This window comes from Sturnus vulgaris, chromosome 19 (genome assembly GCF_052056855.1).
Source record: "Sturnus vulgaris isolate bStuVul1 chromosome 19, bStuVul1.hap1, whole genome shotgun sequence".
Classification (NCBI taxonomy): domain Eukaryota; kingdom Metazoa; phylum Chordata; class Aves; order Passeriformes; family Sturnidae; genus Sturnus; species Sturnus vulgaris.
The window spans coordinates 13,653,571-13,675,285 of NC_142261.1; the positions used below are offsets into that span (position 1 = coordinate 13,653,571).

Sequence of the window (21,715 nt, forward strand, 5' to 3'; positions counted from 1 at the left end):
CCAGGGAACAAGTGACAGGATTAAAGGAAACAGCCTCAAATTGCAGCAGGAAAAATTAGGTTGAGTAATAGAGAAAATTTCATCTCCAAAAGGATTGTCCACCTCTGGCACAGACAGGCTGTCCACGGCAGTGGTAGAGTCCCTATCCCTGGAGGAATTTAAAAGCTGTGTAGATGTGACACTTGGGTACATGGGTTAGTGGTGGCTTTGGCACTGCTGGAGGAATGGTTTGACTTGGTGATATTAGAGGGCTTTTCATGATTCTGTGATTCTGTGAGAATGATTCTGTGATTCTGAGACAAGGGGGTGGGAGGGAACAAGAGTCTAACTGGGTCCTTGTCGTGACCTACTGGTCCGGGGGCATGATGTTCATCATAAATTCTCTTCAGGTTGAACAAACACACTGGTCATGTGTCAGGAACTCTTTATGTTTTAGTGTACAGTCGCTGTAACTCCAGCAACCAGCCCACTGCTTAAACTCGAAAAGTCAACAAGCAAATTCTTACAATAGACTTCTACAAAGAGTGGCAGCAAAAAAGCCCTTCATTTTGTACTGAACACTTCAATAAGTTCTCACCTCCCACCACAAGCTCCTCAAAAGGCACTGACTCACAAGCTGCTATAGACCACCAATATTTAAGGGTACTGGCTAACAAGCTGCAATACACCATCACACAAAGGTGCTGGCACATGAGCCACAGCACCACTCCTCAAAGGTCCTGGCTAACAAGCCACAACACACCTTTACACAAGCTCCCCACTCGCACAACAGGGTTCAATACAAAGTATGAAGTAGAATATGACAGCCCTGCTTTGCTCGGGCAAAACAAGGGAAGAAAACAAAGAATATCACCAGTCCTTAGATCTGTGTTGGTCTTGCTTTGGTCATGCCACATGGGTGGTCCAGAGCTGGATCAAACAATGAGACAAAGCAAGTGGAAGAGAGAATAAAAAGAAAAGAGAGAGGGGGACCTATTTGTTCCCTTTCATGCACAGCCAGCCTTCTCCTGAATGTGTGTTGCTGAGGGGACTAAGCATGAGTATTAAGGTGTGGCAGAGAATTGGCTCAGAACAGCACTGCCAGACCTCCGTGGGACCTTCTCCTCCAATCACACCTTTCCTGTAGCAATACTCAGAATGTTTGAGACAAAACATGTTTAGTCCTGGTCTTCTACAGTCCTTCGTTTTGTGATGCTGTTTTGCAACAAATTTTTGGTAAGCCTAACTTTTCATGCACAACACAAAGAGGTGCTGCTACAGCCCAGTCGTGGCACAAACGTGCAAGTCAGAACCCCACATTCCTTCTTTTCTATAGGTCCCACTGGCAGTTGCACCAGGAAGCAATTCTCAGGCTCCCTGTAAAGAGACACAATCAGCTGTGTGTGGTGCTCCCCGTTCCTGACAGTAGCAAAGTTTTATCATTTGTTCTTGATAAGTTTGGGCTTTTTCCTGTCTTTCAGGCTGCCAACATGCCTGATTCAGAGCTGTTTGAGCTCATCTCAGAGAACCGGTCCATGTCACGCAAACTGGAGGACTATGGGGAGCAGAAGTCCACCTCCATCAGCACTGCCAAGCGCTTGGCAGAATTTTTGGGGGACCAGATGGTGAAGGATGCAGGGTTGAGCTGTCGCTTCATCATTTCCAAGAAACCAGAAGGGTCTCCAGTCACAGAGAGGTAACCTCATCTGGAGGGGCCTGGGCTTCTGGCCTTGTGGGAGAAACCAAGAGGGGATGGGCAGGTAGCAGGCAGGAAGAGAAATAGAATACATGGCCAGGTCATCCCCTGAATCTGGTGCAGGCCATGGGCAGGGCAATGGGTAACACTGTACAGCCTAGTGGCCTGCAGGAGTTTAGGAGAAGCCTGGAGGATCTCCACAGGCTGGGAGAGTAGATGGTTGGGTGCTAGGACATTGATTCCCTGCCTTCCCCAGGGCCATCCCCCTTGCCATCTTCCAAGCCGAGCCCAGTGTGCGTAAACACTACCTCCGAAAATGGCTGAAGAGTCCCTCACTGCAGGACTTCAACATCCGTGCGGTGAGTGAGGCATCCCTTCAGATGACCCCGTGTGGGCGGTTGCTTCCTGTGCTCACAAAGCAGGGAGCTGGGGTGGGGGTGCTACTGGCATATTTGATCCTATGTCTGGGGACCCTTCTGCTTGGATTTCTTCACTGTCCAAGCTTTGCCTTCTTCCCAGATCTTGGACTGGGACTACTACATTGAGAGACTGGGCAGCACCATCCAGAAAATCATCACCATTCCTGCAGCCCTGCAGCAGGTATGTGGCAATGAGGGAGGTGGACAGGAGGAAGGATTTGTGCTGGGGACTCAGTGTGATTTGGAGCTACTCTGCAGGTAAAGAACCCAGTGCCACGGGTCCGACACCCAGACTGGCTTCATAAGAAACTCCTGGAGAAGAATGATGTGTACAAACAGAAAAAAATCAATGAGCTCTTTGTTTCAGAAGGCAAGAAACAGGTAAAGAGGATGAGGGGAAGGTGCTAGCTGTGCCAGTGGGGCTTTTCTCTTGCAGCCCCCATCCTGCTGCTTTCCTTGCTCTCTCAGGTTCCTGCCAGCCGGCCTGTGGATGGGACACCCAGCTCACAGGTGGGTGACATAGAGGACTTCAGGGCTGTCAAGATCCTTCAGCCACTGGTTCCCATTGCAAATAAGCGGAAGCGCATCCCTGCAGCAGAGGAAAGCCAACAGCTGTCCCAGGACCTGGAGCTGTCCCAGTCCTGGCGGGAGATCCTGGGACCACCTCCACTCCTTGGCACCACCAGGGTAGGTGAAGCAGATTGTCCAGGACTGTACTCATCCATCCAAGCAGCTTGGGTGCTTCCAGGAGCAAGCTGTGGGTTTTCCAAAACACTCTGCACACGCGTGGGTCTGGGATACAAAGGGAAATATAACCAGGAGACAGAAAAGCAACCACTGATAGAGAAAAGGGGGGGGGGCGGGCTTCGCAGCTGGGGCAGGAGCATGATGTGGGACTGGGGGCTGGAGGGCTACGCTGTATAGTGTGATGTTGTGGGGCTAGGAAGCCTCTGCTGATTTCATGCTTGCTGTCACCCCACTCAGGAAGAGCATCTGGTCTGGCTGCGCTTCCACCAGAAGAAGTGGGAGCTGCAAGCGCGGCAGCGCCAGGAGCGGCGGAAGAGGCGGCGGCTGGAGGACGCTGGGGTGGTGTCAGGTGGAGGAGCAGTCCGCGATGCCCTCTCCAAAGGGCTGGGCACTTACCTGCGCCGCACAGCGCGCAGCATCCTGGACTTGCCCTGGCAAATCGTGCAGGTACCAGGGAGGTGACCTGCCACAGAGCAGCCTGGGGCACAAGCCTCACGTTTACACTCTGTGGTCAAACGGTGAAGTTCGGGAACCCTGACCTACCCCATGTAAGTGTTAGCCCTGGGGAGCCCAGGAGGGGCTGCAGAACCTCAGACTCACACACATCCGGATGGAAACAGGTGCCTACAGAGTCATTCTTGGTGACTCTCAGGATAGATCTGCTGGTGGGGCAGGTCTAGTTCAGGCCTCAGGCAGCACTCCACAGTCACAGAACGGCAAAAACATCCACTGAGGCTGGGGCAGCTTTCATGTCCCACTGGTCCCACATCCTGCTCAGTCAGGGCCACCAGAGCTGGGGACCCAGTGGAATATCTCCAGGGATGGAGAGTGCACACATTCCGTGGGCAACCTGGACCAGGTTTGCCTTTGCAGGGAGAAAGTTTCTGACATGCAGAAGGACCCTCCTGCATTCTGCTTTGTGCCCATGATGTCTGGTCCTGCCATTGGGTACCACTGGGGAGAGTCAGGTTCTGTCCTCTATGCACTTCCCTTTGGGTATATATATGGATGAGATCCCTCTGAGCTTTATCTGCTCTGGGATGGACAGTCCCAGTTCTGCCAGCCTTTCCTGATATGAAAGATGCTCCAATCCCTTCTTCCTCCTTGTGGCCCTTCACTCCATTCAGTATGTCTATGTCCTGTGTTGAGGAGCCCAGCATTGGATGCAGGGTTCCAGTGGTGTTTAGAAGCAGACAGTGTACAAATGAAGAGGTGGGGTGGTGTCATCCAGGTGTTTTTGCAAACATTTGTTAAGTGTGGCCACCTAAGCCCAACCTCTGTCACCCCCCTGCATCCTACAGAAAGGTCTCAGAGCTGCAGGTCTAGGACTTCAAAGTGACTTGGAAGATATTCACTGGAGTTAGTTGGCCAGCCTGAGGCAGAGTTTTCTTCATGGTACCCTGGGACAGTAGCAGGACATGGATTGCAGAGCTGAAAGTGATGACTCTCTAAGCCCCCTGCTTTGTTTTTAGCCACCAGCAGACCATGTAGATCCCCAGAGTGCTCTGCAGTGTAAACACTGAGGGCATGTGTGATCTCCTAACACTGACCTCGTGTCCCATGTCCTGCAGATCGCTGAGACTGGCCAGCCTGGGCTGTTCCGGCTGTGGGCAGTGATAGGGAGTGACCTGCACTGCATCAAGCTGAGCATTCCCCGTGTCTTCTATGTCAACCAGCGCATCCCAAAGCCTGAGGAGGGAACAGCCTACAGGAAGGTGAGGACCTGCCCCTCTGGAAGGGGAAACAGCTGCTTGCACTTAGGTAAGACACTTCACCTCCCCGTAAGCAGGATTTACAAGCATTTGCGGTGCAACACCTCATTCTTCTACCCCATGGATAATTCTCATCCAGGTCCTAGTCCCTCTACTAATCCCACCTTACCTGGAAATCAAGTTTTCTGTTACAGGAATTTGTAACGTGCATGAGCATAACGCACTGATTTCCTTCAGAGAGAGCACCAGGAGCTAGCCTGGCTCAGAGCCTGGGTCCTGACAGTGATGCCATGTGGTGGGATGTGTCCCAATAATCCTGTCCCTTGCCTTGGCAGGTAAACAGGATCCTGCCCCGCTCAAACTTAGTTTACAATTTGTATGAATACTCTGTTCCTGAAGACATGTACCAAGAGCACATTAACGAAATCAATGCGGACCTCTCTGCTCCAGACATCGAGGGAGTGTATGAGACACAGGTAACTCCTCCAAGTGCTCGTCTTTAAGGGTTGCTGAGCAGTAGCTTGTTAGTCTGAGTTACAATGAGACCAAAAATCCAAGACCCTGGATATTCTCCAGAAAACTGGCAGTTATGCTCATATGGACAAATGCTGAGTATCAGCATATGGGTTACAGTATGTCAAGAAAGGGACTTCAGTTTATTTGGAGTTAGGAAACTTTGGGGAAAGAAATTGAGAGCTTCCTCTAAACTAATCCAGAGCCACCCTGCTGGTATTGGAACCAGGAAGGAGAACGGGCATTTGGAGTAAAGCTGGGGGGAAACCAAACATATGTGGAGTAATACATAGGTCTGAGCGTCTGAGTGCCGTGTCCTCTAAAACATGGTTGTAAAAGCTTTAGAAAAAAGAACAGCATATAACTTGGAAGTTTGGGGAAAGCAAGCATAACCTAAAAGAAATCTTGTAGAAAGGAATGAGGCTAAAATTTAATTTGCCAGTGCTGAAAATGAAGGTGGGAACCTCAGATGCTTGCTTCCAGTGAGGATATTGACTTGTCATGCAGATACAACCTTATGACAGGAATTTAACTGAGAAGATATTGTAGTGAAAAGACCTGGCCTGTATGGAAGTGGCAGAATAGACCACACCATTGTAGGAGTGGAGTTAAAGAAAGCATAAAGGCAGGTGAATTTGGTACTGAAATGCACTGTAGGATTATCATGGATGGAGAGTCCTGAGCAGGACAAGCTTTGCTGTGAGCAGAGGTGCCACTGCCTATGAAATGCTTTCTGAGGTGCAGGAGGCTGCAAGGGCAAAAAGATCATCAAGGAGTTGGGTGACTTTTGCTACTGAAGTTACTGGTGTAACCTGAGAAGCATTCCAGTGGGACATAGTTAAAGAAAACTTTTTTATTCATCTTAAGTTTCTGCTTTTGAAAAATTTGAAGAAAGGTCTCTCAAGGCAAGGCACAACTCTTAATGATTATGTGGAGGCTATGAAATCCTGTGGTGATGTAAAAGGTTGAATCATATATGCCATCAGCAATTGAAAATGGTGCCTGTCAAACCATACTGAGGTTTAGTAAGCGGCACCCAAAACTTACTTCAGATTACTTGTCCGAAGTGACTGGCATGTACCCAAATTCTTTATATCTATAGACCTTCCTCTAGGAAAACCTGAGTCCTCTCCACTTCTAGTAGTGTTTAATAAGTGGGAAAGTGAAAAATCAAGAAGTTAACAGGAAATTAAAACGAGCAGTTGAAGTAAAACAAAGGACATGGAGAAGTTTTAAAGATATGAAGGAATTTAGTTAGTCATGGGGTAACAGCACCTGTCATCTGAAGGGAGGTTGAGTGAGTTGGACTGTGCGGCACAGAAGAGGCTCGATGCAAAGAATGGAGAAGAGCCAGGCTCTGCTCTGGTGCCCAGGAATGAATGGGAGGCAGTGGACACAACCTAAAACATGAAAATTCTGTGTAAATGTCAGAAAAAACTTCTGCAAATATCGTTGTGCAGGTTGCCCAAGGGTTTGTGGAGTTTTCATCCCCAGAGACAGTTAACCCAGATGGATACTGATCTGGGCAAGGGAAGATCTGTCTTGATCTTTAAACATCTGCAATGCAGTTCTGTTCATGATCCGAAAAAATGCAGCAGGAGTAACAGAAGGATGCAAGGGAGGGAACACTTTGCCCTTGGGGATGGAACTTAGATGGGAATGCTTCATCTTGCTGAAGAGATGTAAGGGGCTTCTACAACTAAAACTAGCAAAGGGGAAGAGCAATCAGGCAACAAGTGTTTATTGCTTCTCACTAGTTAGGGACCAGGTTCCTCAGCAAGCTTTCAGGAGTCTCTTGCAGCAGTAGATTTGACAGCTACAGGGTTAATAAAACAGGATGGATCTGTGGTGACTCTCCCATCATGCCAATTACCTGGAGGTTCAAATGGAGCCCCTGCCTCAGAGTGACAAACCACAAGTTGCAGAGCAGCAAGATTGCCCACATATTGCTCCACATGTCCTCCATAGTACCTTGATGGTGGGATCTGGGCCTAGATAGGAAGACACGTGTTTTGAGATACCTGTTCTATACCTTTAGCGAGGCTGATAATACCAAACTCATGCCAAGGCACCTCAGGTATGTGCTACCTGTGAGTTTTAATCTGGGTCATTCTAGGTCTGCAACCCCCAAGAAGAGCTTAGTAGCAGTTCCATCACATCTCTCCCCCTCACTCCAGGTGCCACTGCTCTTCCGTGCCCTCATCCACCTGGGCTGCGTGTGCATGGTCAGCAGGCAGCTTGTCCGGCACCTGGCGGGGCGAGAGGCTGAAACCTTCAACATTGAGCACCTGGAGATGCGCTCACTGGCACAATTCACTTACCTGGAGCCAGGTGAGGCATCTTGGGAGAGCGTCTCCTGGGGCACCTGGTGTCCGTGGGCACCATTGATGCTCTGTGCTCTGTGTCCCCAGGGAGCATTCGCCACATCTACCTGTACCACAGCTCCCAGGGCAGCAAGGCACTCCTGGGCCTCTTCATCCCCTCACAGCGCAAGGCTGCCGTCTTCGTGCTGGACAAGGTAAGGAGCACTGTGGGGAGTGGGAAATTGGGGGTGCTGATGGCTGGACGTGCTCTGGCTATGTTCCCTGACAGCCCAGAAAACCCCCCCATGTCATGGACTGATCCCCACAGCATGGGCAGCAGGGAAGGGAGGGATTCTGCCCCTCTGCCTTGCTCAGGTGAGACCCCACAAGTAGAGCTGCCTCCCGCCCTGGGGTTTGCAACATAGGAACGACATGGAGCTGCTGAAACAAGTTCAGAGGAGGCCACAAAGATGCTCTGAGGAAGGCTGGAGCATTTCTGCTTTAGAGACAGGCTGGGAGAACTGGAAGTATTCAACCAGGAGAAGAGAAGAGAAGGCTCCAGGGAGACCTTAGAGCCCCTTCCAGTGCCTAAAGAGCTGGAGAGGAACTTTGGACAAGGGATAGAGTGACAGAACAATGAGGAATGACTTCCCACTACCAGAGGACAGGGTTAGGTGGGATATTGGGACGAAATTGTTCCCTGTGAGGGTGGTGAGGCCCTGGCACAGGTTTGCTGACAAATCTGTGGCTGCCCCATCCCCAGAAGTATTCTAGGTCAGGTTGGATGAGGTCTGGAGCAACCTGGTCTAGTTGACCATAGGATGAAGATTAGGAAAAACTTCACCAAAACTGTTGTCAAGCCTTGTTACAGCTACCCAGGACAGTGGTGGAGTCACCATCTCTGGAGGGATTTAAAAGATAGGAGGATGTAGCACTTGGAGACATGGTTTAGTGGTGGCCTTGGGTGACCAGCTGAACTTGAACATAAAGGTATTTTCCAACCTAAGCAATTCTGAGATTGTGTATTGTCCCTGTCTGTGGCAGTGGTTAGACTAGACAGCCTTTAAAGGTCCTTTCCACCCCAGACCATTCCCTGGTAGGGCCAGGCAGCAGGACGTTTCTCCATACATCGCACATCCCTGCCGTGTTTTGACAGGCCCCCTGGCATTGCACAACCCAGGGTCACTCTCCCCCTGCTCTGACCTGGTCCCTCTTACACCCAGGTACGCAGCAACCAGATGCCAAACCTCACCACCTTATTCTCGGTGGAGCGCACGGCTCTGCTGGAAAAGGTGGGCAAGGAGCTGTTGCCCCCAGACAAACACACCTTCGAGGTGCGTGCTGAGACCGACCCCAAGGCCATCTACAGAGGTGTGCAGCGGCTGCTCTTGGGCTACAAGGTGAAATGAAGGTGTGGGGAAGGTTTCAGTGGGACCTTTGGGACTAAGGGAAAGATGCTGTGGAAGGCACTGGTGCACTAGTACCAGGAACACTTGCACATAACTGCTGGACCCAAGGTCAAGAAGTGGGTGCTTGTTTTGCTTGTGGGGGGCTTGCTTGGGGCAGTGGTAGCAGCAGGGCCCACGTCAGGATCTCGCTCCATCCCTGCACTCGGCTGGAGAGCTGGTGGTGTTGGAGGTGGGTGAGTGCTTCAGAAATGCTGGGGTGTGCTGTCCCAGGACTGTGGGACCTGCTATGAGGATAGGGCACCTGACACCACCAGCTTCCTGCTAAGCAAGTGAGAGGTGCACCAGGACATGTCTCTTTCTCCTTGGTGCAGGACGAGCGCCGGGGCCCCACGTTGGTGGCTGTGCAGTCCAACTGGGACCTGAAACGGCTGGCAAGTGGGATCCCCAGCATTGAGGAGTTCCCCTTGGTCCCCATCCGGCTGGTAGATGACATCAGCTACTCGGTGCTGGATTGGCAGCGCCATGCCGCCCGCCGCATGATTCGCCACTACCTCAACCTAGATACCTGCCTCTCCCAGGCTTTTGAGATGAGCAGGTACCTAGGGTGGCCATGTTCCCCTAAGACTGCCATGCTCTCAGTGGGACCACAGGAGCTGCCTCATCCCTTGAGGGGATGGTCAGGTCTCTGTTTTTCCTGCAGCCATGCTCACACTAATGACTACTGATGTCTGTGCCTCAGGTACTACCACATCCCCATTGGGAACCTCCCTGATGACATCTCCACCTTTGGCTCTGACCTATTCTTCTCACGCCACCTTTGTCGTCACAACCACCTGTTGTGGCTGTCCCCCACGGCCCGCCCCGACCTAGGGGGGAAGGAGGCCGATGACAACCGCCTGGTCATGGAGTTCGATGAGAGAGCCTCAGTTGAGATCAACAACCCTGGCTGCTACTCCACAGGTGAAGAGGGAAGAGGGTGGTAGCACTGAATGGGGCTCTGCGAGTCCTGCAGAGGGGTGGATGCAGTCCCCAAAGAGTCTCTATGGTGACAGTTGTACCAGCAGCTTTCAGGTTTCAGCATCCGTATGGGCAAAATGGATGGCTAGGGACATGTCCTGGAGCAGGGAAGGCTCGCCTTTAACATGTGCAGTCATCAAAATAGGGATTTTTTACCAGCGACCAATGACAGCAGCACTTGGCACACCACCTGCAATGTTGTCAGCCCAAGGAAAGCTCACTTGGTCATCACTGGTGATGCTGGGACAGCATTAGGCAGCTTTAGTGAGTTCTTCTGAGGTCCACTGTTGCAGCCTCCAGGAAAACAAGGTCAGTAGGTCCAAGTCTCGTTGAAAGACAAAGCTCAATCAACACTTAGGAAGATCCAGTCATGCCTATGAAAGCATCTGCCCTCTGAGTGCAGTAGCACCTCTAGATTAAATCACCCTGTACCTGTGAAAAGCACTTCTGGCAGCAGCAGGGTGTGTGTTCCTAGTCCTTTCCCTGCCTTCCTGCTGACAGTTGTGTCTGCTGTTAGTGTGTCTTGAGCTGGACATCCAGAGCCTGGCTGTGAACACCGTGTTGCAGTCCCACCACGTGAATGACATGGAAGGAGGCTCCAGCATGAGCATTAGCTTCGATGTGATTCAGCAGGCATCCCTGGAGGACATGGTGACAGGCAACCAAGCTGCCAACATCCCAGCCAGCTACGATGAAACTGCCCTCTGCTCCAATGCTTTCAGGTGTGGCTTGAGAAACAGCAAGAGGTTGAGCAGGTGCTCTTCTTCCTGGTCCTGCTTCATTCCTTCCTGGCTTTAGCCTTTCTCCAGCAGTAGTGCTTGTAGGGTGCTCTAAGTATAAATCCAGGCCTCAAGTGCATGGCAGGCATCTTCTTCACCACACTGGAAGATCCTCAGAGCTGCTTGGTGCCTCAGCCAGCAGATATGTGGGGATGTTGCTTTCTCCTTTGTTCATGCTCCACCAGCTTATAGAGGCACGGATCATGTGCTGAGGGCTGAACAAGGGAGTTCCTGTTCTAAATCCTCTAGTGTGTCTGTAAACACATCCCTATCAGGAAGGGAGAAGGGGTTGCTGGTGGCTGGTGGGGTGATGCTGGTCTCTGCTTGCTGGCAGGATTTTGAAGAGCATGGTGGTGAGTTGGGTGAAGGAGATTACACAGTACCACAACGTCTATGCAGACAACCAGGTCATTCACTTTTACCGCTGGCTCCGCTCTCCTTCCTCCCTGCTCTATGACCCAGCATTGCACCGCACGCTCCACAACATGATGAAGAAGCTTTTCCTGCAGTAAGTGAGGTCTGAAGTGTGCCAGGCGGGTGGGTGGGGAATAGAGAGGTGTGGTGTTATTGACCAGGCTGCTGGCACCCAAGTGATCCTCCGGAAAGATGGGGCAGTTGGATGGACCTCTCATGCTCTTTGGGTGACTTCCCTTGCCCAGTGTTGCTGCATGTTGACTCCAGGCTGATGGATCAACGCATTCTCATTGGGTCACATCTGCCCCTCTGGCATTGCTTTCCTGCCCACTGACCCCACCCTGTACCCTGCTGCAGGCTGGTGGCCGAGTTCAAGCGCCTGGGCTCCTCTGTGGTCTATGCCAACTTCAACCGCATCATCTTGTGCACCAAGAAGCGGCGCATTGAGGATGCCATCAGCTACATGGAGTACATCATCAACAGGTGGAGTGCACCTGGAAATGAGGCTCCTGGGTGGTGGGGCTGGGGCAGGGCTCTGACTTTTTGCCTTCTGATGCATCTCAGAACTGAATTTATTACTTTTTTTGGCAAAGCTACTGAACGGACAAGGCTTCCCAGATCTCTTGCTGTCATGCCTGGAGTAGTAATCTGTCCCTAGCTGCCCTTTATAGGCAGTATTCCAAGTATACTCATAGGATTCAATCCTGAAGAGAGCTCCAGGAGAGCCTGAGATGCCCAGCAACTAATCCCCTGGCTGGCTGTCCGCATCTCAGCTGTGGTATAGGCACCTTGACACAACAGCAGAGAGCCAAGTGTCCTTGGACATGACTTCCCCTGGGATCCCTGGCAGGGGTCCGATGGGAAAGGGGACACTCCTGGCCAGTACCACCTCCTCACAGTGTCCCATGGAGAAGAGATGATGCTGACACAGGGACTGACTGCAGTTTCCTCCCTCCAGCATCCACTCCAAGGAGATCTTCCACTCTCTGACCATCTCATTCTCCCGCTGCTGGGAGTTCCTGCTCTGGATGGACCCAGCAAATTATGGAGGTATCAAGGGAAAAGTGGATTCTCGCATCCACTATGGGGAGGTAAGACATGGGAAGCACCCTGTCCCTTGGGAGCAGAGCGGGGAGGTGTTGGCTGGGCATGAGGGACTGCTATGGTATTGCTGGGACCCCCAGAAGGACACCAGCAAGAGGCAGGCATTGGAGGAGGAGGAGAGTGAGGAAGAGGAGGAGGAGGAGGTGGCAAGGGAAGAAGAGGAGGAGGAAGGGGAGCCAATTGTGGAGGAGCTGCTGGAGAACAACTGGAACATTGCACAGTTCCTGCCCCAGGCTGGCTCCTGCCAGAGCTACTTCTTGATGATCATATCAGGTGAGCAGTACAGGGAGATGCTGAGGTCATTGTTGCCCCCCTAGTGCCAGCTCTGGGTAGGAGCTGGAGTCTTGCCTATGTCTTCCCAGCCTACATCGTGGCTGTGTACCACAGCATGAAGGAGGAACTGCGGCGCAACACCCCTGGGAGCACCCCCGTCAAGAGGAGGAGCACCAGCCAGGTGTCCCAGGAGGCTCTAGGGGAGCTAAGGGCCATGCCTGGTGAGTGCCAAGCCCCAGGGCAGCCCTGCTGCAGGCAGAGAGCCACCCACCTTGCTTGCCTGATGTGCCACCAATCAGTTCACTCTCTGCTTCATCCCTCTAGGCATGATCACCTTCTCACAAGATTATGTGGCCAATGAGCTCACCCAAAGCTTCTTCACCATCACCCAGAAGATCCAGAAGAAGATGGCTGGTTCCCGGAATGCCACAGAGCCCTCAGACATGTTCCCAGTCCTGCCTGGCTCCTACTTGCCACTCAACAACCCAGCTCTGGAGTTCATCAAATACGTTTGCAAGGTCAGTGGGGGTGAGTCAGGCCCCTTGGCTGAAGGATTGGGGTCTGAACTGAAATTTTGGTCCTTGTCCATTGCTGCAGCTTTTCCCAGGAGGGATCTACAACCAGTTTACTGTGCCCTGAATCCATATGAGGGTCACAGATCTGAGCTGTCCTGCTGAGAACAGTTTCTGCTGCTAGGCTCACCTGGTTTTCATCCTTGCAGGTCCTCTCCCTGGATGCCAACATAACCAACCAGGTGAACAAACTACGCCGGGACCTGCTGCGCCTCATTGAGGTTGGCGAGTTCTCAGAAGCAGCCCAGTTTCGGGACCCTTGCCGTTCCTATGTGCTTCCTGAAGTCATCTGCAGGAACTGCAACTTCTGCAGGGACCTGGACCTGTGCAAGGACCCTTCCCTTTCCCAGGTACAGCTTCTCTCCTAGGGACAATAGAGGCCCCAGTACAGCAGTGCTGCAGGCCAGCCCATCATCTTACCCACTTTATCTCTTAATCTCCCCTTTGTTTTGCAGCTCTGCCTGCTGCCCATGATCATCCTCACCTAAAGCCAGTTTTCTGTTCTTTTCTAGCTGCATGTGATGGATCTGAGCATGCTAGGGCTTTGGCTTATGTTCTGTCCTCTCCAGAAACAAGTTCCACCATCCCAGTGCATGGAACCTGTGGTGCTCACCTCTCTCTTTTTGCCCCTAGGACAGGTTGGTGCTGCCCGGCTGGCACTGCCCCAACTGCCATGCGCAGTATGATATCGATGCCATCGAGATGGCACTGGTGGAAGCCCTGCAGAAGAAGCTGATGGCCTTTGTGCTGCAGGACCTGGTAAGCACAGGGATCCCCTGCTCTGCCCATTCCCATGGTTGTCTGTGCCTGGACACATTCACTTTGCCACTGACAGAGGGGCTTGGTCTCATCTCCTGACCCACCTGAACCTCCTTGGCCTCCAGGTGTGCAAAAAGTGTCATGCCGTGAAGGAGACGCACATGCCTGTGTACTGTAGCTGTGCTGGAGACTTTGCCCTCACCATCTCCTCCCAGGTATTTCAACACCTGCCCAGCCCAGCAGCTCAGTGAGGGGTCCTAAGGTGCCCTGTGTTTCCGCTGCCTCTGCTCTAACTGTACATCCCCTGGCACCTTCTGAGCTACCCTCTGGCCAGCCCTGCACAGCCACTCACTCCATCAGAGCCCCATCCTTCCCTCCCTGTTCTCTTCTCCCCAGGCCTTCATGGACCATGTCAGTGTCTTCCAGAACATCGCCCGGCACTATGGCATGGCCTACCTGCTGGAAACCATTGAGTGGCTGCTGCACACTAACCTCCAGCTCCAGCAGTGAGGCCTCGGCTGCTCTTCCTGCCTACTCCATGCTCTCACATGTGTGGAGAGTGGACCCCCTTGGCCATGAGCCAGACCAAAAAGACACTGCACACCCCTCCTGCAGTGGGGGAAGGGAGGGAGAGCCATGCTTGAGACTGGGTTGTCTTTTCCCCCAGCTGCCAGCTGGGAGACTTGGGAGTTTCCAGTGGCTGGAGCTGGGCTCTACAGGTCTATGTTGGCCCCAAGTGTGGTTTTAATTTTCAGTTTCTTTAAATAAATGGGTAGTAGAAGGCAGATGCAGTTTTCAGGGAGGGAGGAATCAGGGGCTGTGGGTGTCAGTGGTTGTGGTACCACTGATAGCCTGAGGTATACTGACGACTGTGGCTTCACCCCATCCTCAGCCCAGCCCTTGCCAGCATGAGGCAGGCAGTGCCCATAGGTGCTGCCCACACCTGACAGCAGGTCCTGCCTGTGGGCAGCTGGCTGCAGTGGGGTGACTTCCCTGTGCTAGTGTACTTGGGCAGGCTTGGCCCAAGCACTTGTCAGCTCTCATTAAGGTGTTAGTGGGTCTGTCCAGTGAGGTGGGGGGCAGGAGACCCTATTCACATCCCTGCCGCAGGACCAGCAGCCCATGGCTGGAGGCTGTACATGTCCCCATCATGGCAATGCAGGTCTGGAGGATGGGGACACAGCCACCAGCTCTGACACCCATGTTCCTCCATTTCACCACAGTGAGCAGCCCTAGGCAATGTTTATTGACAGCCTGGGGCTGGCAGTGGTGGCAGGTGGGCTGTAGGACATGTCCCACTCTTCCATGTCTGCTGCTCCTCATGAAGGCAGCAGGTCCCTCAGAACTGGAGGGCTAATGATGGTTTCAGGCAGAGGATGCATTATCCACCCTGTCACTGTGACCTTCCCTGCTCTGGTGGTATCTGCGGTGGTGCAGTGTGGTGGGTGGGGTGGGGTGGGGTGGGGTGTGGCGTGGCTGGGGCAACCCCAGAGTCATGTCCCCCCACTGAGGAACCATCTAAGGAGGAGTCCAATGGGCATTGTGATGATGGGACAGGGCTAACACCTGTAGTTGTAGCCAGGAAGCCAAAGTCCTTTCAGGATGGAGACAGTGGGAGGAAGAGTATGGGCTTCACTGGGTGGTCAGACAGGTCCAGTTTGCACTTATGGCTGATGATCACACTGACCCCACACAGCAGCAGGAGCCATCAGCCCTCACATGCCATGGACACAGCATCCCAAAGGGCATGAGCCCTCCACAGCCATGGCATCTCAATTGGTGCAGGAAGCCATCCTTGTGGGTACAGCATCAGGAGCTTTTGGGCGCCTCAATACAAGAAGATTATAAATCTATTACAGAGCATCCAGTGAAGCCTGTGAGGGTGGTGGAGGGTCTAGATGTGAAGTCATACATCGGGCAGCTGAGGGCACTTGGTTTATTCAGACCTCACCAGGGGAACTGCATCTCCTCTTGAGGGGCAGGCACTGATCTCTGCTCCTCCCCAGGGGAGGGTCAAGCTGGAGATCAGGGAAAGGTTCTTCCCCTAGAGGGTGCTGGGTGCTGGGTGCTGGGCACTGCCCAGGCTCCCCAGGGAATGGGCACAGCCCCATGGCTGCCAGAGTTTCACGAGTGTTTGGACAACAAACACTCTCAGGGATGCCCAGGGTGGGATTGTTGAGGTATCTGGGCAGGGCCAGAAGTAGGACTTAATGAGTCTTGTGTGTTCTTCCAACTCAGGACATTCCATGATTCTGTGAAAAGCACTGACTGGGTGCCAAGGAATAGCTCTGGAGTCCTTGGAGGATCCCAAAAAGGGGGAAGAGCTCTGGGCTGGGCAGACATGGAGGCAGGATGGAGCAGCACTGCAGTTGTACTGGGATGGGTTCTCTCACTTCCAGTGCAAGGCAGGCAGGGAGAATACTGTGGGACACTCTGCTCCTCTGTCCCCTCCTGTCACCTGGCTCACACCAGAGGCCATCCTGAGGTGACACCACAGTCTCCTGCTGCAGCTGATGCTTGCCTCCCCAGGCACTCCTCTCTGGCTCCTGGGGACCTCGGTGGGGCTGGGCGGGGCCTCAGCTGCAGGAGCCGCCCCGTCTGCAGGGCTCGGGCAGAGCAGTTTGGCTGGACTGGGCTCGGCTGCATTCAGCTGAGTTTAGCTGGACTGATTTTGGCTGCATTCAACTGGGCTGGGCTGGCCAGAGTTCAAATAGATTTTTACTTCTCCTTATTAAAGCCCTGATGTCCTCAGTAGCAGTCCAAGGCTGCTCCAAGAAAGCTGTTGGACACGTTTTATCTCTTCTGGAGGAAACTATCCTGGATGACCCCAAGACTTCATCCAGTCACCTCCCGGGGCTTTTGGATCTGTGATTTCAAGACCTTAAATCCCAGGTAGCATACCCAGACTACTCCAGGGAAGCTGCCTGTGATGTTTTGCACTTTGGTAGAAGCTCTCTGATCAAGGATCCAGCTGAGACTCCTCCCATCTCATAGAGTCTTTTCACTAATACTGATAAATCCTGACCTCCTGAATAGCAGTCCCAGACTCCTACAAGGAAGATACCTGAGATGACTTTTCTCTTTTTGAATGAAAATGTATCTGCTGGTATCTCCCTGCAACTTCTCTCAGGCATCTCCCAGTCTTTTAATCTCTAATTTAGGCACTTGATAGCCCAGGCAGCAGCCCCAGACTCCTCCAGTGAAGTTGTCCAAGATGATTTTTCTCTCTTTGTGGAAATTGCATCTTCGAGGTTCCACACGAGGCACCTCTTATGCATCTTCTGGAGTCTTTCCGTCTTTTATTTCAGCACTTGAAATCCCAAATAGCAGCCCCAGATTTCTCCAGGGAAAGTATCCAAGATGATTCTTCTCTGTTCATGGGATCTATATCCTCAAGGATCCACCCAAGACTCCTCCCAGGCATCTTCTAGAAGCTTTGCACAGCTGCTTTAGTCCCCTGAGAACCCAGTAGCAGCTCAAAGCTCCTCCAAGGAAAGCAACCTGAGGTGACCATTTCTCATTGGGAAGGAACTATCTCTTCTGGAATTCACACAAGATTTCTCCCACTTCTTACAGTGCCCTGCAGTCATGGGTAGCAGCCCCAGATTCCTCCCAGGGAGATCTCCAAGATGATCTTTTTCTTTTGGAGGACTCTGTGTCTTGCAGCTGTTTGATGCAACAGTGTGGATCATTGCAACACTGTGGATAATGCACAGTCCTCTGGTCGAAGGCCCCAGAAATGAGTCTGGGAGCACTTCAAGGACCTTGGATGGTTTATGACTGTCTTGGTTTGGAAGACAGTTGTCTGCCAAGAAAGGCAGGAGCCTTTTTTTAAATGGAGAATGTAAACCCCCTCCTTCCAAATTATTATAATTTTGAAATTAAGGGGCTCTCAGGCAAAGATATGGGAATAGGAATAGCAGTTTTTTACTAAAGGAAAATTAAAATAGAAATACTGTATTACAGAGAACAAACCCAAAAAACACTGACAGAGTCAGAATCCAACCTGACACCTTGTCAGTCAGTCAGGGTGTTGGTGCAGCCCTTTAAATGGTGGCTGCATCCTCCTGCAGCAACAGATGTGGTTCAATTGAAGCAGTGCTCCTGTAGACGGTGCAGTTTTCCTCCAAAGGTCCAGTGATGATGTGGAAAGGTCCGATATTCCTCTGGAATTCAGTGGAAAAAGGCTGCCTTGGTGTTCCAAATCTCAGATTTTATCTAGGTAGGAAAGGCTTGGCTCCTCCCCCTGGCTGGAGCATCTCCCAGTGGAATGATGGAATTTTATCAGTCATACAGTAGGACTCAATGGCCCATTAACAGGAGATATCTCCTGGAGGGAGGATGGGCTGTGGGAAAGATAAAGATGACTGCCTTACCTGATTTTATCAGATGGCCCATCAGCAGAGGATATCTCCCGCAGAGATAAGGATCACTGCCTCACCTTGTTTCAACAGATAGTGATAGAATACATACTTTTGGACACATCCTGTATTGCAGCCTAAGACAATGACACCTAAGGCATGAAAGTCTCCTCTTTCATTAGCGTGGTTGAGCCAGTTATGCCCCATGAGAAGGGATGAAAACCTTCAGGCCATGGTGTGAATGTCCTGCTACTTTCCCAGGGCTGGGGGACTTTTACTGGCCTGAGCCAGTTGTGTAAGGGAGCACATTGGCGTGATAGAAAGCAATATCCCACCTCCCTTCCCTGGCTGAAAAGCCCAGCTTGCACCCCTCTCCCCCTGGGCTGTTTTCTTATTGTCAGCAAAGCACTCAGGATGATCCATCTGCTCCATGGCCTTCCCAGCCACCAACATCAGGCCTGGAGTTCACCAGATCCTCCTTTTCATCCTTTTTGTAGGACCTCACATATGCCGACCCCCTGGTGAACCAGGACTGCTGATAGATGATAAACAAAAAAGAAGACCACTTGCTTAAAGGACAGGATAATTTCTTAAAATTAAAAGAATGCCTGTGCCAGTTAAAATAAAAAATGTTTTTCTTTAGATTTAATTATTTACTTTTTCCCCTAAAATTATTTTCCACAATGGATGCACGACTTGCAAGTGTTGCCCATAATTCAGTAAAGGCATTTTCCAGACTGAGAAATCCAAATACTGTGTGCATGCTGTGGCTTCAGCCGTCCTCCTCTGCTGCCCTCACAATGACACCATCACAGACCCACTACCTGGGGGTCTCTCTGTTAATGATTCATCAGGCACTTTTTCTCTTTCTGAGGTCTGTCCTACCTGTCTAATTCTTGGCCAGATTTCCACTACTAATTCTTATTTGTAATTCAACTCATCTGCCTGTCCATTCTCCCCCATTCATGCATCCTTGTTTGTTTGTGTCTCTTGATTGCATGTCCACCTGTGTCAGGCTGATTTACAGGTAGTTATGGGTTGGATGAAAACAATGAATTTTGGGGGTTTTTTTTAAACATGGCATGGCTTTTGGTACATTCTGATTTCTCCTGACGCTGTTTCATGGTTTAGAAATTGTATTCTCCAAGGTACTACTCCCACTAAAACCATGTGCCCCTCCCCTCTCCAACTGGAGGTTAAAAGATTGAGATAAGGACAATTCAGTGGAAACAGCAAGGAGATAAGAAAGCAAACAGTAGCAGCAACAGTACTAATAACAAAAGGTACAACAAAATTATTCACTTGGGAGAACTCGCCACTAATAGATACAACAGATGTTCTCTCAACCAGAAGGAACCCTTCTCAGAAGACAATCCCTTTCCCCTGCCCCAACAATGGCATGAGGTGGTATAAAATAACATCGGGGTCCTGGACATGCCCACTCCTAGCTACTGCAAAAATGGCCCCTGTCCTGGGCAGAACCAGAACACTGCATGCAGGTGAGCTGACAGGAAAGGCTCTGGACAGACCTGAAGCCCTCACAGGACCTTCCCAGGCTGTGTTCTGTTGTGCTCTGGCAGAGGTGATCTCAGCAGATACAGCCTAGTCCTTGTTGCCTGTGCAGGAACACAAGGCAAGCCTGCTCCAAGCTGCCCAGAAACTACTTCGCCTCAGGGACTGTTGTGCTACCTCACGTGGGACAGTGTCAGATTCCCCAGTGGATGCAGAAATGGATCACACTCATTTGATGCAGACCAATATAACTTCTCAGCTTTAAACTGACAAACAGTTTCCTCTTGTGCTCATAAAAGCCATTGTTCCCTTGGGAGGGCTCCCTCTGGAGCCCGTCCCAGAGGACAGCCTCACCTACCATCTGGGCTCTGGCTCTGTTGGAGACAGCTTGTTCTTGCCTGGAGAATTTCAGGCAAGAACAAGCTCACCATGGTTCCTGCATTCTGAAACTTGGGGATAAGTCACACACGGTCTACAGGGTGAGGTGGTGTAAGGAGGTTTTAACAAGGTCTGCTGAGAGCTGATGGTGATAAAGCTGTTCCAGGACATGGAGCTTTCCCTACAGAGAAGTTAGAATAGAAAATCAGAGGCACAAACTTCTGGATGAGAGAATGGAGGCAGACAGGGACAGGCCAGGCACAGGTGTGAGTCCCACCCCAAAGGGTGACCCTTTCTGCCGCCCCTCAGCCAGAGGGTCCCTCTGGTTAGCAGATGATGGTGGTCACACAGGGGCACTGACCCAGCACTGAAGGGGAGCAGTGATAAGGCTGTGACACATGGAAGTGGCCCTCTCTCCTCTGGAGGTGCCAGCAGCAGAAGCTCTCAGGGCTGTGAACAGGTCAGGCCTCCTCATGTGTTGCACCCCAACAGCCTCCTCTCTTAGGACAGTGCTCCCAGAAACTGCTGCTGTACCTGTGGTACATGTAAGACCTACAGACCACGACAACCCTCAGAGGATCCCTTCACGACTCTCAGGATAAAACAGTATCTCTCAGTCCTAAGGGCATCCCCTTGCAGGTCACTGAAAGTCTGGCCCAAAGAGAAGGTTCCCACCTACTTTGTGTGAAAGTTTATCCATACCCAGAGTGATTCCGCACTCACTAGACCCCACAACTGGAGTGGTACTGCTCAGCTGAAAATCCCTGACACTGGACCCTTTGATCTCTGAACCTTTCCTCACCAGAGGCTTTCCTGGGAAGCAAACACCTTTCCTTCAGCTTCTGTCTCCCCTGTAAGGTTTCCAGAATTGGAACAGTGTTTTCAAGCCATGGAAACCACCATGTTGCTGTAAGATCGGGTAGCATCAGGTTTTGATGGCTAAATACAGGTGAGTCCCATCTTCAACATGTCTCATGCCTGAGGTCTGTTGTGTTTAACAACCTTACATCAAGCTGTTCAAGTGAAATCTACGCAAAATCATGACAAAATCAACACTGAAAATCAGCCCTGAAAACTGATAATTTCAATGACTGCCTAAAAACAAACAGTTGAACAAGTAAGCCAAAATCTCTTTTCATGATCACCAGGATGGTGCTTTTTTATTTACATTGCTTGCTTTTCATAGAGTTGAAGGAATGGTCATGTACAGCTGTGGAAGCATCAGGAGAAGCAAAAAGCAGCACATGCTGATGGCAGCCAGATTAGCAGCCCAGCAAATGATCCCTGCATGTCAAGTGCAGCTTCTCAGGATAACCAAGTAATGGAATAGGGAAGGATGGGGAGGGGTAGGGGGATGGGGAATAAACAGTCTGGTCTCAGACTGGAAGAAATCCTCAAGCCATTAAGTGTTGAGGTTGGGAAGGTAAAGAACTGGAATTATAGCACACCTAGACAAGAAGGCAAAAAACAGCAAAGCCAGTCTGTCTCAGAGATAGGGGTCAAGAACCTTGGGGAGAGGTGCCTCTACCTGAGAGGTAGCAGAAGGGAGACTCAAAACCTGAACATGACTGCCAGCCTAGGAAGAGCCCAGGATGTGTGGGAGTGATGGAAAGCCTGGTATTCCTCATCTTGGATGTCATCACAGGGGATCTGGAACCCTCACAGACAAGGTGAATGCTGGCATCATGTTGGGCAGTTTCCTTGGAGACGCCTGCCCTGAGACTAGGGAGCAAGACACAAGGAATGTGTGTGAGAGAAACTCTTTCTC

The 21,715-nt window shown here is 51.3% G+C and overlaps 1 protein-coding gene across 3 annotated transcripts in view; it reads left to right on the top strand.

Annotated features, from left to right (window-relative positions):
* POLE (DNA polymerase epsilon, catalytic subunit) overlaps window positions 1-21,715 on the top strand; it is a 55,737-nt gene that overhangs the window by 19,104 nt on the left and 14,918 nt on the right. The window contains exons 25-48 of one of the 3 annotated variants that reach the window (XM_088175795.1): window positions 1,461-1,675; window positions 1,932-2,034; window positions 2,195-2,275; window positions 2,353-2,475; window positions 2,563-2,781; window positions 3,079-3,288; window positions 4,413-4,556; window positions 4,889-5,029; window positions 7,244-7,397; window positions 7,478-7,584; window positions 8,593-8,769; window positions 9,150-9,373; window positions 9,518-9,738; window positions 10,313-10,517; window positions 10,909-11,082; window positions 11,346-11,471; window positions 11,947-12,079; window positions 12,173-12,365; window positions 12,455-12,586; window positions 12,690-12,883; window positions 13,087-13,287; window positions 13,571-13,696; window positions 13,822-13,911; window positions 14,093-14,481. In XM_088175795.1, the coding sequence (XP_088031921.1) occupies window positions 1,461-1,675; window positions 1,932-2,034; window positions 2,195-2,275; window positions 2,353-2,475; window positions 2,563-2,781; window positions 3,079-3,288; window positions 4,413-4,556; window positions 4,889-5,029; window positions 7,244-7,397; window positions 7,478-7,584; window positions 8,593-8,769; window positions 9,150-9,373; window positions 9,518-9,738; window positions 10,313-10,517; window positions 10,909-11,082; window positions 11,346-11,471; window positions 11,947-12,079; window positions 12,173-12,365; window positions 12,455-12,586; window positions 12,690-12,883; window positions 13,087-13,287; window positions 13,571-13,696; window positions 13,822-13,911; window positions 14,093-14,206 (3,807 nt within the window). In that variant the 3' untranslated portion in view covers window positions 14,207-14,481. Of the gene's footprint in view, window positions 1-1,460; window positions 1,676-1,931; window positions 2,035-2,194; window positions 2,276-2,352; window positions 2,476-2,562; window positions 2,782-3,078; window positions 3,289-4,412; window positions 4,557-4,888; window positions 5,030-7,243; window positions 7,398-7,477; window positions 7,585-8,592; window positions 8,770-9,149; window positions 9,374-9,517; window positions 9,739-10,312; window positions 10,518-10,908; window positions 11,083-11,345; window positions 11,472-11,946; window positions 12,080-12,172; window positions 12,366-12,454; window positions 12,587-12,689; window positions 12,884-13,086; window positions 13,288-13,570; window positions 13,697-13,821; window positions 13,912-14,092; window positions 14,482-18,554; window positions 21,294-21,715 lie in introns of those variants that run through there. The other 2 variants (XM_088175797.1, XM_088175796.1) reach the window with 2 other exon arrangements.